General features: G+C 36.4%; 1 protein-coding gene across 1 annotated transcript in view; it reads right to left on the bottom strand.

Moving 5' to 3' along the window:
• The window catches only part of PDE10A (phosphodiesterase 10A), a gene marked incomplete at its 5' end in the record, with an annotated part of 577,771 nt that overhangs the window by 80,354 nt on the left and 478,594 nt on the right, over positions 1-18,823 (bottom strand). The window contains 2 exons of the mRNA XM_082855961.1: positions 9,131-9,180; positions 9,669-9,789. Of these exons, the coding sequence (XP_082712087.1) occupies positions 9,131-9,180; positions 9,669-9,789 (171 nt within the window). The remainder of the gene's footprint in view (positions 1-9,130; positions 9,181-9,668; positions 9,790-18,823) is intronic.

Here is an 18,823-nt window from a genome sequence, read left to right as displayed (position 1 = left end):
AGATTACAAGTTAAGTTCAAAATATTTTTATTCATTAATATATCTACATTAGTTAGGATTGTGTTTAAGCAGCAATTTACTATTATGCCTGTGAAAAATGCTTTTTGAATGCATCTTTTAAAAAGGATTAAGCTTAAAATGTTTAAATACAAGTTACACACTTTAAAAAGATTTTTACAATTCAGCTACACGTAAGATGATAAATGACAAATGCACTTTATTTTTAAAGAGGCTAGAAATAAGTCACTGTTTTTATAGTTACTATAATGCACCAATATACATATGACATAAACGAAGTAAGACTTTCATTAGATTTAGTATCTATGTGGCAATACAATTCAGTGTGTCACCCCTTCTTAAGATTGAGAGAGAGTAGCGAAATGATCCAAGAACAGGAAGAGAGATGACTGCAAGAAAAAATGTTAAAGGACATGGTATATTTAGCCTGAATAAAAGTCAGAATTGACAATGATTTTTCCAAACTATGACAAAGTTAATCGTAAGAAGGATGCTGAGTAATGTTTCTTTACTCAACCAGAGTCAGAACTGCAGGAAATGAACTTAAATTGACCTGAATCGTTCAGTTAAGTCTTAAAGAACTTCCCATGACAGCAATAGAAAGTAAACTCTAAAGCAAGCTCCCGACAGAAGCTTTGGATTTTTTAAAAATAGTTGTTGACTTTATTTGTTTGTTGTTTGAAGATATACAACAGATATCTCTTTTGGATGACTTTGCTATATGCCCTTTAAGGCTGGATTTAATAGTATCTTCATAATATCTTCATAATAATATCTTCATTTAGCTTCATAATTCAATATGAAAAAATAGCTTACACATACACATTCCTAGGTTATTAGGTCATTTATTTAATATAAAACATTTATTGCCTCTGTGTAGGCTTTCTATATGATGCACAAGAAACAGACAAGCAAATACTGCACCTTGGGTATATGGAAAGCTATTTTACATACTAGATTTGCTGAAAATAAATGATTTAGAAATCTTCCAATTACTTGATTGATGTAGAAAACTCCTTGTGGAAAATAATTATCAAAAAAAATAAATAATTTTTTACAGTGGGAACTTTATGCTTGTTTTACTAATTAGGTTATGATTTTTGTTCATACTTACCAAACAGAAATGTTTACAAATGAGAGCTGAGGGCAAGTGCTAACAAAATTTTGAATAAGTTGTCATATGAAGGCCAAAAGCTCAGACAGGAAGGGAAAATGAGGACCAACCTAGACAGACACCTGTTTTTTGATGTTTTTACAGCTTCAATTTCTCTCCTCTGTGCACTTAGTAGTTTCCTACTCTTTTTGGGTGGCATTTTTTTTTAACTCCATATGATTCACCTGTGCAACAGCTCTGTCCGTGACCTCCATTTCTGATTAAAGGTCAATCACTGGTTTGAACTGTGTGCTCTGCAATAGCATATTCTGTATGATCTTTGTAGTGGAACAGGCTGACGGGCAGCTATTACTGCAAACAGACAATGTCGATAACGAACCTCCAAATTAGAGGCTAAATTTTACATGTATTCAGGAATGGAGAAAAGTTTATTAAATATACCTTTATTCACTCCACAGAAATAATCGAACAGATAGTTGTGTATCGAACAGTCTTCTTTTTCGCACTGGCTGAACTGACACTTTCATCATATACTAAATCCCCAAGTACACTTGGGTCTGCTTCTGAACTCTCAATCTTGTACCACTTGGTTTATTTGCCTGGCACACTATTTTAATTACTGTAAGTTTATAGTACATGTTGTGATCTGGCAAGGCGAGTCTTGCTTGGGTTCTTCATGTTTCAAAATAATCGTAATTTATAAGACATATTTTGCATTTTTCATTGGTGAAGGGCCTGCATTAATGCATTAACAATTGATGGGTGTAAATAAGTTCTAAAGAAACCTAAAAATGAAGTAAGGGCTTTATTTTTCAAAATCAATCATGATGAATTTTTAAAGACGTATTTAAAAAAATTTTTAATACAATGCTTAAAGGTTACATTCCATTTAAAGTTACTACAAAATATTGGCTATATTTCCCGTATTGTAGAATACATCCTCGGAAGCCTATCTTACACCCAGTGGTCTGTACCTTCCACTCCTCCATGCCAATCATTATGAATTTTGACATAAGAATTTGACTGGGATGTTCAGATTAATATGATGAAAAAGATTATACTCACTATTTATTTTCATAGGTGGATGAATGAAAACTTTCATCAAACATCACTATATAACATTTTAAACGTATTAAGACTATTATGCATACATTTACAATCTATAACATCCAGCATTGAAATGAGTCTCTAAAATTAATTTCTGCTTTAATGTTGTATGAATCTATGAAAACTTTTATTAACACAAACATTTTTTAGAGGCTAGAGATGAAAACTACACGAAAACTAAAAACAAGGAAAAGGTTCAAAGTTTCAAACCTCAGCCACCTCTACCCTTTCCAGAGAAGAGCATCACTGCATTCAGGGCGTGCACCTGCCCACTGATGCTCTGCACCTTCATTCCCACCTGACAGCTCTGCAGGTGGCTTGACTGTTGTTAGGCCTTTCCCCTCCCAACACCAGCAAGGACACTGGCCTAAGAGCTAGAAATCAATCCAGAGGCGAGGCCGTGCAGTAGTAGGGGATGAATTAGCTCTTTCAATATTTCAAAGAAACTCATTATGAACTACCCAATATTTTTGTGATAACAGTACATTTTCATAAGTATTTCTAAAGTTAAATAATTTAAACTAGAGAAGATTGGTAACGGTAGTCATAATGAATAAGTTGGCTCAACGAAGGATTAAAAAGCATTCAAATTAGTTAACAAATCTAATTTTGAGAAATAGATTTGGTGGGAAAAGAGCCATAAAATAGATTATCACACATTATTTCTTAAAAACCAGGATTTTTTGATGAATTGGGAAACTCTGACTCACTGACATCAACTAAAGAGAGAAGTCTACTGCACTTAGTAAACAGTGGCTCTCATCTTTCTTTCCATGAACGATTCAAAGATCACTTGATTCGTGAAACTTCACTTGCATGTTAAGGCTTCAACTCACAACCAGTTAAATTTTGGAACCACTTTTTAAGAAGAAAAGACATTATTTAGGCTTACCATTAAGTTATTTTTCTTATAGACACTAGATGGCACTGGAGAGTAGATGAATGTAGATCCGGGCAGAGGGCGTGAGCCAGGAACCCCACGTACACTGGACCTTGAACCACATGCCTAACTTCGTTAGCATAATTCTTAGAAATAAACCTACTAGAGTCATTGTGCATTGAACAAAGTCACACAGTTACTCTAAACTACTGGCTGTAAACTGGTTTCTAAGCTAATACACAAACGCTATCTATGAACTTACTTTATGAATTATAAAGTTTGACGTATAATTAGAGATCACTAGGTTTCCAGCTTTCACAAACCACTAATTACAGGCAACACAAGAAAAACTATAGTAATGACATTATAAAAAATGTTACATAGTAAGTGGAGTATGTGACTAGGTGTGAAAGAGAAAACCTGTAGAAACATTAAAAAGTGAATTAAGCAAAATCTTAATCATGGAAAAATCAGTTTTGCCCAACAAACATTTCAAGAGCATCTTGTATATGTTATGTGTCAGACACTGGTATTGGTAGAACACAAAAGGCTTCCTTTCCCAGCTCCAGATTTCTCACAAATTGCTTCTTCCTTTACTGTCCCTTCTTGTCTATTAAGGAAGAGGCCTCCTAAGCCCTGCTCCACCAGAGGGCTCATCGTCCAAGCTCTTTTCAGGGTCACCAACCCCAGCACCCCTGGCAGCCCCATCAACACCTTGGTTCCTCTCTGTTCGCACGTAAGGTCCTGTGCTGTGATTAACTGTGGATTTCTTGATTTCTCCGACTGGTTGTACATTCTTTGAGGACAGGAATGATTTTTTATTTATCTTTGTATGCTCAGCAATTTGGCACAGTTTTGGGTATATGGCAGGTGTCTGAAATGGTCTGTTAAGTAACATGCATGATGTAACATTTAACCAATGGAGGTTAAATTCAGACTTAGAAAGTTTAAGACTCTTGTCAAAGTCCCAAAGTGGTGAATTGGAACTCACACAATCCAACTCCAGAATCAAAATTCTTTGGAAAACTAAGCTGCTAACTGGGAAACTTGCCTTCTCTTCCCAAGCTCTGAGACAGTGTAGACAGCACAGGAATTCTCTCTCCTGAAGGGCTGTCCCCAGTGGAGTGAGTACAGAAGTACAGGAAACGATTCTGGTTCATCAATGTGCCCCACGGCTAGCGACTGCCTGACCAAGGCTGGGGCTCAAGAAACAGTGTTAAATAAATGTCCTACCAGCTTTTTAAAACACATTATTTCAACACTGCTTTCAATTTCTTCCATTTACTGGTCTATTAGTTTTCTATCATCATTTGCATTAAATGGAGCAATTTATATTTTCCTCAAGAACTGTCCATTTTATCTAGATTTTCACACTTATTAATGTAAGTATCCTCTCATAATTTGTCATTTTCACTCTATTGTTTTACTATCTTTTAAATTATCTTCAAAATGATTGTGATAATCATATTTTATGCTTTATTTTTAGTGCTTTAATACCACTTAGGTTGTTTTCTATCATCTCCTAAACTTTCTATGTTTTCTTTAAGTTTTTCATCTCTGGTAATATGAATGTGGCTTTTAAATTCTCCTAGTATAACTTTTGATGTATTTAAATATTATTTAAATTATATTCCTCAATGCATCAATTTCAGAAATTAAATTTTTTCTACTGATTCTCATTTACGAAAAAAGATATTAATACTTTTATAAGTTTAAGAATGTTATAGTCCCTGCCATGTCTGTCTTAATCCTTGGTATTTATTCATATAGACTAAAAATTTTATCTCAGTCCATTTGGGTTGCATTATTATAATTTTGTCACTAAAGTATATATATTTTGTTTTGAAAGTGAGTTATTAAGAAACACTTTCTAACTATGATTCAAAATCCAGAGACAATTTTTAAAAACATTGATAAATATCTATAATATGCTACCTTTCACGTACAAAGGAAGAAATATAAGAAAATATACATGTATCTGCTCATTGTTAAAAAAAAATGTTTTATTTTATTTAATATGGTTAGCTTACATTTTAGAAGTATGTCAACATCTGTTGCAAGCAATATGGCAGATTAGATAATTTGACATTCCTGAAAAAAACAATTTTAAAATTATTTAAAAGCTGGATAAAGTATATTTCACAAATATTTTATAATGCATTGCTGGGCTGAGAAGAATGGAGGAATCCACAGAAATCTAAAAGGAAGCAGATAAAGGAACCCTGTGAGGTAAGCAAATCCCAAACTGTCTTTTTCTTGAGAGCATCAACTAAAGCCTAGATATAGAGTTGACGCTTGAACAACATGGGTTTGAACTGTGCGGATCCGTTAATTTATTTCAATAAATGCCGTGGTAGTATACACATCTGTGGCTGATTTGAGTCTGCAGATGTGGACCCGTGGATACTGAGGGCCGACTGTAAAGTTTTATGTGGATTTTCAGCTGCATGGATGGGGCCAGGACCAGCAAAGGGCTATGGGCTCATCTTAGTTTGAAGGGTGAATATACTTACAGCTGCAAGGGGATTACAAGGAAACCAGATTATCTTGGATTTATTGCTGGAGGGAAAATAAAAATCTCCTCTGAAAAATAATAACTGCACATCGTGTGGATTTGAGGCTTGAATCTGTACCACTCAGTAGTCTGAAAAAAAATGTCAACTAGATCATTTGATTAAAATTGTCCTGAATTGATACTGCCTTAGGTGATTGACAAAAACAAATACATATCCAATCTCTAGAAATATAACAGGAATATTTCAATAGCCTCAAGAATATCCATTTAAAAGGGCCAAAGGAATATGATTTATGGTTAATAAATAAAAGGCATGAGCATATAAGTCACCATCGATGAAAGGCAGATGAAACAAAAGCCAAGAAACTAATTTCAGAAAGAATATGAAACAATACAAGAGAGGTATAGTTAGTCATATTTCAAGAAATAAAAGATAAACTTGAAAATATGTCCAGGGGACAAAGAAAAGTGAAGGACTGAGACAAATCTAAAAAACACCAAAATGTAACTAATTATAGTCAATATATGGAGAGATAATATTTATCAACCTGAATTCTCCATCCAGCAAAAATATCTTTCAAGAAAGCAGTGAAAGAAAGATATATTCAGACACACAAAAATGAGAGAGTTTCTTTCACATCAGCAGATTCTCACTCAGGGAAGTTCTCCGAGACAGAAAAAAACTGATTCCTTATGTCAGACCTGAGATATAAGAAGAAATGAAGAGCAAAGAAACTGGTAATTAGGTAGATACATCTAAAGAAACACCTCAGTGAACTTCAGACTTCAGACAGTATGTCTTCTTCCTATCCAGAGAAACCACTGGGTTAAGGAAGTAACGAGGGCCTCTCTACCTATGTGGAATGCATAAAAGGAAAAATACAGTGAACAGAACACAGTCATTCTCCCCTAAAATTATCCTCCCAGGGAGACAAGGTCTCTGCTTTCGTGAGGCTTATATTCTAGTGAGAAAGCCAGATAAGCAAATAACCGAACACATCACAGATAAATATGTAATTACAGGTTCAGCTAAATTCTATGAAGGAGAAGTATATGACATTAAGAAAGCATAGCGGGGGCTTCCCTGGTGGCGCAGTGGTTGAGAGTCCGCCTGCCGATGCAGGGGACACGGGTTCGTGCCCCGGTCCGGGAAGATCCCACACGCCGCGGAGCGGTTGGGCCCGTGAGCCATGGCCGCTGAGCCTGCGCGTCCGGAGCCTGTGCTCCGCAGCGGGAGAGCCCACAACAGTGAGAGGCCCGCAGGCCCACGTACCACAAAAAAAAAAAAAAAAAAAAAAAGAAAGAAAGAAAGCATAGCAGAGTGGAATTTGACTTAGGAAGGTCAGAAAAAGCTACAGTTTTGCTATGTACCCTGCTGCTCCTAGGGTCATACGGTTAAACAGGATACACTTGGCCCCTGAGATGCGGGAGAGAAAGGAGTAATGACCCTAGAGAGAACCACATAGAGTATATTAACTGACCTGAGGGGTTTAGAATAAGAAGCCAACTAAAGCCTGAAAAGACTTGGCATCCCCCCTCAATTAAGCCACAAAAGGGAATGATAAGTAAAAGTGAAAGAATTAGAATTGATATACAGAGAATTACATTTTGGATTTTATAGATACAAAAGTGTTTTCTAAATCATAATCACGCAGAAGTATGCAAACAACGAAGTGAAAAGTATAGCCAAGTGATTAACAGCATGGGGTTTGGGAGTCTAAATCCAGGCTCCAAGAGCCAAGCACCGTTGGAGGTGCCCACACTGCAGACCCAGGACTCAAGGCGCCCGCCGCTTTTCGACCTCTGCAAACACCGTCTCCCCATTCTCCCCATCCTCCTTCACGTGGAGCAGAAGAGGGCCGACCCACCGTGGCAGCCTCGGCCTAGGGTTCATATCATTTCTTTTCAGGTAAACAGCTAGAATGCTGAGTCCACGATCCAGGTTTCAGTAGAGAATCTGACTGGTCCCCGTTTGGGTCACAAAGAGCTGTGATTGAAGGTCAGGGGTCACATGAAACAAACACGGCTGCCATGGCCAACCCCTGTGGGTTTGTCTGGAGATGTCGGGGAAGGAGTAATGAGATGCGGACTATCACAGTTACATGATAATAAACATACCAGAAATCATAAAAATTACGGCAAATTATATAATAATTTTCTGAAAGGAAGTTTTGGTTTTTAAGTAAAAATCTCAAATTTTAGAAACAAATTTTTGGAATGAAGAGGAAAGAGATCTGTTTGCTATTTCAGTAGCTTAGCCATTCTAAAATACTACCGGTATGTAAAACATAAAGTATTTACAAGTGGGAGTAATTGTGAATAATTCAATTTACTAAACCCTCTTGTTGACTGTTTATGCGAAAGGCACTAGGAGAGATGCTAGGTGAATACAGAAATGAATAAGGAAAGGTCCTTGTCCTAAGAGCTTTTAATCTTGTAACATAGATTATCACAACACAAGGGGAAACGAGGGCCGTGCAAATGGAGAGGATCAGTTATGAGCTAAGTCGTTCAGCCAATAAATACTTTTTGTGCAACTACTGCCGTGCTTTGCACATGAATACTATTAAAAATCTCAGACTACTGTGTCTCTATTCCTACTAGCATTTTATATAATATAAATATTATATATTATACTATATATTTTGTGAGTTTTGATTACTCACAAAAACAAATATCACATTGCAAAAATACATCCCAAATCTCAAATAACAATACCAAACGCACAAGAAATACACAGTAAAAGTTTGCAAAATAACCTTGTAATGGAGTCTTATATATTTCGGCTATGAATATAGGTGTTATTGGTTCAGAGCATTTTTCTAAAATGTTACGTATGTGTTAATACCATAATAAAACTCAGATGCCAGTAATGGAATGCCTTGAAATACTTTTGAAAGTGCCTATGCAAGCTGCACTTGACAGTGGACTGTGCTTGCAGTGAGTCAAACCAGAAACACAGGGTCTGCCTGGCGCACCAAAGGCTGGACCAGGCACCCCTGGGCAGCCCCATGCCACCAAACAGTCTGAGCCACGGCCGCCACAGCTCAGGAATCTATACCTAGCAACTCCATCCCTGCACTTTGAGAGTCATCTTAAAAACTATCTAAAATATTCACATAAAACTTCTGCTCTCATTTCCTTCTACTGCGGATTATGTGTGAAAAAGGCATAGACTGTCCCTGACATCCCAGCCCACAGTGAGGAAAGAACTTCTATACCAAACAGTAAGTCTAGAAACGCCATTCAGAAAATAGGATACCACAAACCAAAACCAAAACAATAAAAAATATATGATTTTATGCCTAAATGTCACCATGTTGGCAAAATTCCCAACTGGTAATAACCACATATAGAAACAAAATACAAAATGAGTTTTAAGGTACTTAATTATGATACATCTATTAAGTTGTTTGTAACATAATAGTTTATCTTTTTAAAGAAGCTTATAACATTCTCTTATCTAGAGCACCTATATCTAAATTTAGATACTTACATTATTACACTCTCCAAGGAAATACAGTGCAAATCCATCAGCTTTTGTGGCTGCCAAAGTAATAAAAAAGGAAGAAACTAATCTCAATGGAAGAATATAACATGCGTGAATTCTCTAAAGTGAGACCTCAAATATGAGTCTTTTGAATGGATTTGTTAGCAAAATTAATGGTCATGCAGTAAACTGAACAAAATAATTTATGGCTTTACTGAATCACATAATTAGAATATTAGCTATTGCAATTTTTAAGATGTGACACCCTCAAATGCATACAGCAATGTACTATTAATAATACATCTGTCAAAATGTGAATATCAGAACCATTAGAAAATATCTTTTAAATTTGAGACTTACATTTAATTTTTAAAGTATTTAAAACTAGACAAAGGGATATTCATAATACTGGATAACCAATAATATAGGCATCAACCGGAAAGAACGATGTACATATGCTTATATATCATCAGTGAAGAGAACATAATTTAACTTTATCTTCGGTTTAATTTTTCTACTAGGAGGAATATAAAACATTTCTTACCAATTTTAATGATGCTACTCAATTCATAGAGGAGTAGTTGGTTGTCTCCTCCTGTATCCAACCGTTGTTCTATATAGCTGTTTAGTTCGTATACAACTCCCTGCATATTTGTATCTTGATACTATGAATAAAAGAAAAGACATAATTAAATATAATAAAATAAAAATTCCTTAGTTTGTAAAACATACTATTAATATATATGGCTTTATGTTATGTAATAGCTATTCATTATGCTTTTATAGAGCATGATTTAAATATTATGATCTACTATAAACACAGATTGAAAATTAAAATTGCTACAACTTACTCAGAATTATCTATAGACTCCATGCATGCTTATTTATGCTAAAACATCGAATGTTACAAATTACAATTTTGTTTCTGAAGTTTTATATTGATATATGATGTATCAGGCAACTAGATCAGTAAAAACAGTTCGAAAGTTCGCTAACTGAATGAAACATCCTAATAAGCTAGAAAAGCCCCCCCGTGCATCGCACCGGGTGAAACAAAGTCTATTACTCTCCACTCACTTGGGTCCACGTGGCGACCACTCTAGTCTGACCTCAACTCTGCCACTAGAACGAGCTCAGGAGCCGCCGCCGTAGTAGCAGCCGCCCCGCTGCAAGCCCGTGGCCCTAGGCTGCACCGCGGTGCAGAACAACAGCAGGTCTGGGAAGAAGGTGGAAGCGAAACTGCTATAGCCAGCACTGTGTCTTCTTCAAAGGGCTGAAAACAGTCTTCTAGGGAGCTTCCCTGTTACACAGCTTGCCTTCCTAAAGCCTCTTCTCCTAACATCAACCATGGCGAACTTTAAAATAAAATAAAATTCTGTGGCTCAAAACACTCTTGGGGTTTTTCCCACTGTACTTAGAACAACAGCCTCCTCCCAGCGTGGCCTTCGCACTGCAAGATGTGGTTATTTTCTGCCTCGGAATCCGTCTCAAGCCACCTCTCTCTCTCTCTCTCTCTCTGTCTCTCTCTCTCGCCCTCTCTCTCTCTCTCTCCCTCTCAGCAGGCCTATTGCTTCCTGTTACTGTTGAGCACTGTACTCAGTAAACACCTGTGAAATGAATAAAGAATGGCTGAACCAGTCAGTCAATCATTCCACAGACATGCGCAGCCAATCCTGACAACCTACTATACGTAGGAACACTTCTAGAAACAAAAGATGCTAGAGCATGAACAAAATAAAGTTCCAGTCCTCAAGGAACTTACATTCCCGTTGGAAGAGAATAAGTAATCTACACGGTGTGAAGGAAGGCAGTGGTCACGGTGCAGAAAGGAGAGCTGGGACGGCTGACAGTAAATGCCTTTGGAGGGAGAGGACTACCATTTAAATAGGATGGTCAGGGAAGGGAAGGTTCAGTGACATGAGATATGGGGACAGACTCCAATGAAACTTAGAACCCGTAAGGGCTGAAGTCTGCCCATCATCCACCACCTCTCTTGGCTTCTGACCTATTACCCAGAAAATCAAGTATCAAGGATGACTTGTCAAGAGATGAGTACACACCGAAGGGAATGGATTAGATTTAGCTGATGTATAGAAACCTCGGAAACAGAGGAGAATGGCATAGGCTGGTGCTATTCGCAGGTGCTGGAACACGCTAGAATAAAGATGATGGTGGAAGGCAACTTTATATGGGTGCAAAAAGCAGAAGTACTGGCTTCAGTGCGCCAGCGCTTGCTTGGCTAAAACCTATTCCCCAAAATGGCTGACATTAAATGAGGCTGAAAACCAGAACTTCCCTGGTATATATTCCAACCTTGGCAACACTGGAATGCTAGAGGGGATTTGTCCTGTACGACCCGTTTACCCATCCCCTAGCTATATCCCATGGGCACTCCCTTCATCAAGGCCATGAAAAATGCATCCCGAGGCCACACCGCCTGGCCTGTGTGAAGAGCTCCGCGGTGTGAGCCTCGGATGACTAGGGGCACCACCGCCTCCAACAGGGTCCCCTGCTTCACTGAGAAGATGGGATCTTGGCGTCGAGGGGACAAGAGGCAGCACATAATCTCCAGAGATAAGGTATTGTTAGCAAAACGGACAAAACTGAAGCTGCTATCAGAATGACCTGGCCAGCAGAGCTCTTCGACATTGGATCAAGCACTCGATCAGTGTTCCTGGAACTGAAATAGACAGGGCGACCTACTATTTTTTCATTTGTCTGGAGAGAGAAGTTCTGGGTTAAGCGAACAAAAATCGGACTTAATTACCACAGCAGGAAGTCAGGTACCTCCATGAATTCCAGATTTGAGCCACTTCACAGAACTTCTTGAATAAAGCCAGGGGAGACCAGGTCCCCTTGAGGAAGGATTTTGATTCACAGCCCCAACTTTACAGTGCTTCTTCCTACATTCCCCAAAGAGGTCTGCTGTCTTTAAGCTGGGTAACTGTGCACTGGGCGAAGGGGAAATTAGCAGAGTGATAGTGAAAATGTGCATAAGAATCAAGAACACTTGAAATTCCGATGCCTACAAAACGTGACAGCATTGCGTGGGGTCGCAAAAGCTTTTGTTGTTTCTTATCATCTGTAAAAGGATCCTATTTGAGCTATTCCAAGTTCTGAAGAACTCCAGAGAAAATATTCTACTCTAATATACCCTTTCTTCCTTACCGCTCATCAGAACCACTCATTCTATAACCCCACCCCCCCACCCCAAAGTCCTGGGAAAGAGCTTATCTGAGACTGAAGCCAAGAGATAGAGACTGAGTCTTAATGACAGACTTTGAACCCTCAGACCCAGCCATGCAAAAGCCTTCAAGCCTAAAATTCTATCCCTAGGCATTTCTTTTTCATGAATCAATCCATTCTTCGAATATACCCTCTTTTTGGTGGGGAAGGGATACTTTAGCTAGTTTTAAGGTGGGTGTTTAGTCACTCAATAGAGGAGTCCCTATAAAAATGATATACAGACTGACCCTTTTCTCTGACAATGTAATTCTGAGAATAGGCCCTTTAAAATGACCAGAATGCAGCGCTGACATTAATGACCAGCTGTTCTCCATCTCTTTTGGACAGGAAATGGGTTGTCACACACAAGTGAGAACAAGAAGACATTTGGGGTTATGGACAGTTTATCATGAGATTTCCTTTCAAGTCTCTGGGCTTCATTTTTTTCTTTTGTGTAACAAGAAGATTGAAATATATTGTCTTTAAAATACCTTTCAACAGTAACCTTCTGTGATGATCTATGACCTCGATTTTGTTGTTGTTTATATTAAACTTCAAATTCTAATCTTGAACCTAACAGATGGGTTAGTACACCCTGTTTGCTTTGATAAGCAATGACAATTGCATAAATCTCATAAGAGAAAAATGTTTAATTATGATTACTAAACTATACAAATGTAATATTACCTCTAAAATATTAAAGACGTACCTCCATAGTTAGTGGATCATTCAAACCATAATATATTGAAAATTTTAAATTATATATAAATGTGAATAACAGGAATAATTATTATTTGGTTCTTAGCCTTATGGCCATCTTGCTGGTCATGAGCCCTAACACGAGAGGGAAGGAAGACGCAACAAGTGGAGATGAACATCCAAAAACGCACTTCTCTTACGGAAACAACATGATGAAGAAAGTTTACTAAGGGATCAATTCCATTCAGTTGAATAAACTTTCAATTCCATGTCTTGACTAATAGAAAATTACGATAGTATATTCATGAAGTTGTTAAGAACTTGTGTTGGCACAGCATTTTTAACTTCACAAAGTCCTTTCACCACTGCCTTTATTAAAAGAACCCATATAAAGTATATACTGAGTATCACTGAGACATTCCTCAATCAAGCTGAGTTAGAACTCTAAGGTACAATGAGTTGGGCGGTATAAACCTTAGAATCAAACTGGACATGGCCAACCTCATTTTCTGTTCCATGCTGGTTTTCATGCAGTACTTGCTTTTCATTAGAGCAACCACTAAAACAATGGATTTGCAGAGATATGACTTCATTGACAGGACTGTAGTGACCTAACATTAAAACTGGGAACTATGTCAGGTTACTACTGAAACTGTGAGCTCCAGCAAGCTCTGACAGATGGTATTGTTTCCCATGAAACAATGGGATGTCCTAAATCCCATTAGTATGTCCTAAATCATCCCTGTGGGTTTGTTGTGGTGCCTAACGGCATTTGGAACACAGTTTGGGAAGCAGGGGAACGGCCACTCTTTCACCCAGAGGGAAATAGTATTTTATGAGACACAGTGGTAATGAATGGAGAAGTATTAACTCTTGGTTCAGATAGAAAGCTGAGACCTGGCCTCACCAGAAGAGTAAATGTCCTCAGACTTGCTGAAGTGAATTAGGCGTTTAAACACAGATTGGAAGACGACCACAAGAGTTTAGAGGCAATTCAAGAATGGAACGGCAGAGAGAACAAGATGAAGTCTGTGATGCCTGCTGGCCCCAAGAGCCCATGACTCCGTGAGGGGTTACTGACATATCTCGAAGCACTGTAACAAACACACTAGGAAACAGAGTGACATGGGTGTTAAGTTGGATAAATACTTAAAAGCATGGAAGATGAGCTCTTAGTTTCCAGTATGAAGCTCAATGTTTGAATAATATCTTCTCATCATCATTCTTTAGATTTTTCCTGTTTCTTTTTAAATTTACCTTTTTTTTAAAAAAAAAAAAAACTTTTTGTTTCGATGTAATTTCAAACCTACAGAAAACTACAAGACTAGTACATGAAACTCCTGCATACCAACAATTATTTACATTTTGTCATATTTGCCTTATCCTCTTGGTAAATTCTTTCCCTTCCTTCCTTCCTCCCTCCTTCCTTCTCCTTCTCCTCCTTCTTTTTCTCCTTCTCCTTCTTCTTTCTCTCTCTTGCTCCGTCTTTTCTATCTATCTATACACACACACATATATACACACAACAGTAATAAATATTTTTTTCTGAATATTTGAGAACAAGTTGGTATGCTCCTTTTACCCAAACCTTCAGTATATACTTCCTAAGAAAAAGAATATTAAGAGAATACACTGAATTTGTACACTGAATGTGAGAGACATAGTTACAATGCAGTTATCATAATCAGAAAAATTAACATTGCTACAATAATATTAGCTAATTAAAAATTCACATTCATAGAGAACAAACATGTGGACACCAAGGGGGGAAATTGGGGGGGGGGATGAACTGGGAGATTTGGATTGACGTGTATACACTAATATGTATAAAATAGATGACTAATAAGAACCTGCTGTATAAAAAATTAATTAATTAAATTAAAATTTAAAAAATTCACATTCAAATTTCATACCTTGTCCCAATAATGTCTTTATAATTATCCCCCGCTCAGTGGTCCAGGTTTGAACTCCAGATCATGTATGGCATCTAGCTGTCGTGTCTTTTTGGTATACTTTAATGTGGAACAATTCCACAGCCTTTCTGTGTTCAAGCCTTTCTTGAACTTGATGTTTTTGAAGAATATGGGCCAATTTTGATTTGTCTGATATTTTCTCAAGATTAGATTCAGGTTCTGTGTTTTTGGCAACAATACAATGAGGTGATGAAGCTAGAATACGATCAACCATCCTACATTTGCTATTTGGCATTCTACTGGGAAGAAGAGCTTTCTGTTTTCCCTCATTCATTCATTTACATGAGCCTGGACTCACAGATGCTTATTTTATTCAACATGTGTAATTAATATTAATTAATACTGTTATACATGCATTTTAATGCTCAAATTGTCCCAGATTTGACCAATGGGAAGCCCTTTAAGATATCTCCTATGCCCTTTTGACAAATTTTCATGATGCTTTCAAGACTTTCTTACTTTCTCATCAAATATTTTGCTAGCGCTTGAACCAGCCATTTCTGTTTCTTAAAAGAAGTCCTAGATCCTTTTAGTGGCAAATGACATTTAAGATCTAAGAGCTGGAGCTATATGTGCCCACTGCTGTCATTGCTTCTAGGCTTCTTATCAACACAAATATAATATATATATATGAGAGGACTTTATGTAAATATATATATACATATATACAAATACGTAATTCTTTACTTATTTATTTATAAATACATGTAGAGTAAAAGATTAAAAACTATGAGCTCTTACTGATACTTTCAATTTCAACCAAACACCACAGTGTACACATTCTAATATTCCCCATTTCTATATCTGTAATTCCTCACCCAACAATGAAATATCTTACTGCCAATGACTATAACATATTTACATATTTTCTCAAGCCTAGAACATACGGAAGTAGTTTCGGAATTGTTAAGCCATGTCACTGAAAATAGCAAACCTACTAACTAGTTGTCAATATGTTTTAGATTTTTAGGTAAATGTAAGAAATACTAAAATATACAAAAATGAAATGTACAATTCATTAAGTTTTGACAAACAGATACATTCTTGTAACATATACACTAAATAAGACACACAAAATCACCATACAGGAATTAGTTGCATTTCTATTCACAGACTATCTGAAAAAGCAATTAAAATAACAATCTCATTTACAATAGCATGAAAAAGAATAAAATACTTAAGAATAAATTTAACCAAGGTGGTAAAAGATCTGTATGCTAAAAATTATAAAACATTGATGAATGAAATACAAGAAAGCACAAATAAATGAAAAGATACACCCATACTCATGAATTTGAAGAATTAATATTGTTAAAATGTCAGTGGTATCCAAAGTGATCTACAGATTCAATGCAATCCTTATCAAAATTCCAGTGGCATTTTTCCTAGAAATAGAATAAACAATCCTGAGATTGTATGGAACCATAAGAGGCCCTGAATAGCAAAAGCAATCTTGAGAAAGAAGAAAAAAGGTGGAAGCATCACACGTCCTGGTTTCAAACTATATTATAAAGCTATAGTAATCAAAACAGTATGGTACTGTCATAAAAACAGACACTTACCAAATGGAACAGAATAGAGAGCCCAGAAATAAACCCATGCATATAAGGTCAACTACTCTTTAACAAGGGCAACAAGAATACACAGCATTGAAAGGACAGTCACTTCAATAAATGTTGATGGGAAAACTGGATATTCACATACAAGAGAATGAAATTGGACCCTTATCATATGCCATACACAAAAATCAACTAGAAATAAAGACTTAAATGTAAGACCTGAATACTGTATTGCATATCTGAAATATGCTAAGAGTAGATCTTCAGCATTCTCACCACACACAAAAAAAGAAAAAAGTAATTATGTGAGTGATGACTGTATTAATTAACTTTATTGTGGTAATCATGTTACAACATATATCAAATCATCACCCTGTATACTTTAGACATATACAATTATTATTTGTCAAAAAAAGAAAAGGAAAATAATTTTTTAAATAAATGTAATTTTTAAAATAAATAATAAACATCTCAGCAATAATAATAAAGGTATAGAACATTTCATCTTTCTATAAAGTCCCTCCCATGGTCCTTCTTAATTAACCATCTTCCCACTAGAGTGGTGCCTTTTTTAAGAATTTTATGGAAATGGAATCACACAACATGAACTATTTTGAATCTTGTTTTATTTGTTCAACATAGTATTATTGATATTCATCCATGTTGGTGTGTGTTCTGGTAGCTTGTTCCTTTCTATTTCTGGTAGCATCTGTGGTATAAATATACCACAAATTGTTTATCTGTTCTACTATTGTTGGATATCTGGGATGTTTTTGTTTCCAGCTTTGGAATGTTGGGAATAAAGCTGTTATGAACATTCTTGCAGAAGTCATTTTGTGAACACAGGTTTTCAATTATATTAGAATAAAGGCCACATGTAACAAACCAACAGCTAACATCATACTCAATGATGAAAAGCTGAAAGCATTTCCTCTAAGATCAGGAACAAGACAAGGATGTCCACTCTCGCCACTTTTATTCAACATGCTTTTGGAAGTCCTAACCACAGCAGTCAGAGAAGAAAAAGAAATAAAAGGAATACAAATTGAAAAGGAAAAAGTAAAACTGTCACTGTTTGCAGATGACATGATACTATACATAGAGAACCCTAAAGACACCATCAGAAAAGTACTAGAGCTCATCGATGAATTTGGTAAAGTTGCAGGATACAAAATTAACATACAGAAATCTGTTGCATTTCTATACACTAACAATGAACTATCAGAAAGAGAAATTAAGGAAACAATCTCATTTACCACCACATCAAAAAGAATAAAATACCTAGGAATAAACCTATCTAAGAAGGCAAAAGACCTGTACTTGGAAAACTATAAGACACTGACGAAAGAAATTTAAGAAGACACAGACATTTGGAAAGATAAACAGTGTTCTTGGATTGGAAGAATCAATAATGTTAAAATGACATACGTCCCAAGGCAATCTACAGATTCAGTGCAATCCCTATCAAAATACCAATGGCATTTTTCACAGAACTAGAACAAATAGTTTAAAAATTTGTATGGAAACACAAAAGACCTCGAATAGACAAAACAATCTTGAGAAAAAGAACAGGGCTGGAGGAGTAATGTTTCCCCACTTCAGACTATACTACAAAGCCACAGTAATCAAAACAGTATGATACTGGCACAAAAACAGACACAAAGATCAATGAAACAGAATAGAGAGCCCAGAAATGAACCCACACTTATATGGGTAATTAATCTATGACAAAGGAGGCAAGAATATACAATGGAGCAAAGACAGTCTCTTCAGTAAGTGGTGTCGGGAAAACTGGACAGCTACATGTAAAAGGATGAAATCAGAACATTCTCTAACACTATACACAAAAATAAACTCAAAATGGATTAAAGACCTAAATGTAAGACCAGATACCAGAAAACACCTAGAGGAAAACATAGGCAGAACACTCTTACATAAATCACAGCAATATTTTTTGGATCTCTTAGAGCAAAGGAAACAAAGGCAAAAATAAATAAATGGGACCTAATTAAACTTAAAAGCCTTCGCACAGCAAAGGATATCATTGACAGAACAAAAAGACAACTTACTGAATGGGAGAAGATATTTTCAAATGATATGACTGATAAGGGGTTAACATCCAACATACATAAACAGCTCATACAACTCAACATGAAAAAAAACAACTGATTAAAAATTGGGCAGAAGAAGTGAATAGACACTTTTCTAAAGAGGAAATGCAGATGGCCAAGAGGCACATGAAA

Source organism: Leucopleurus acutus, assembly GCF_964270905.1.
Source record: "Leucopleurus acutus genome assembly, chromosome: 15".
Lineage (NCBI taxonomy): Eukaryota > Metazoa > Chordata > Mammalia > Artiodactyla > Delphinidae > Leucopleurus > Leucopleurus acutus.
Note: the sequence above shows the minus strand (reverse complement) of the source record. Positions and strands in the feature narration are given on the sequence as shown.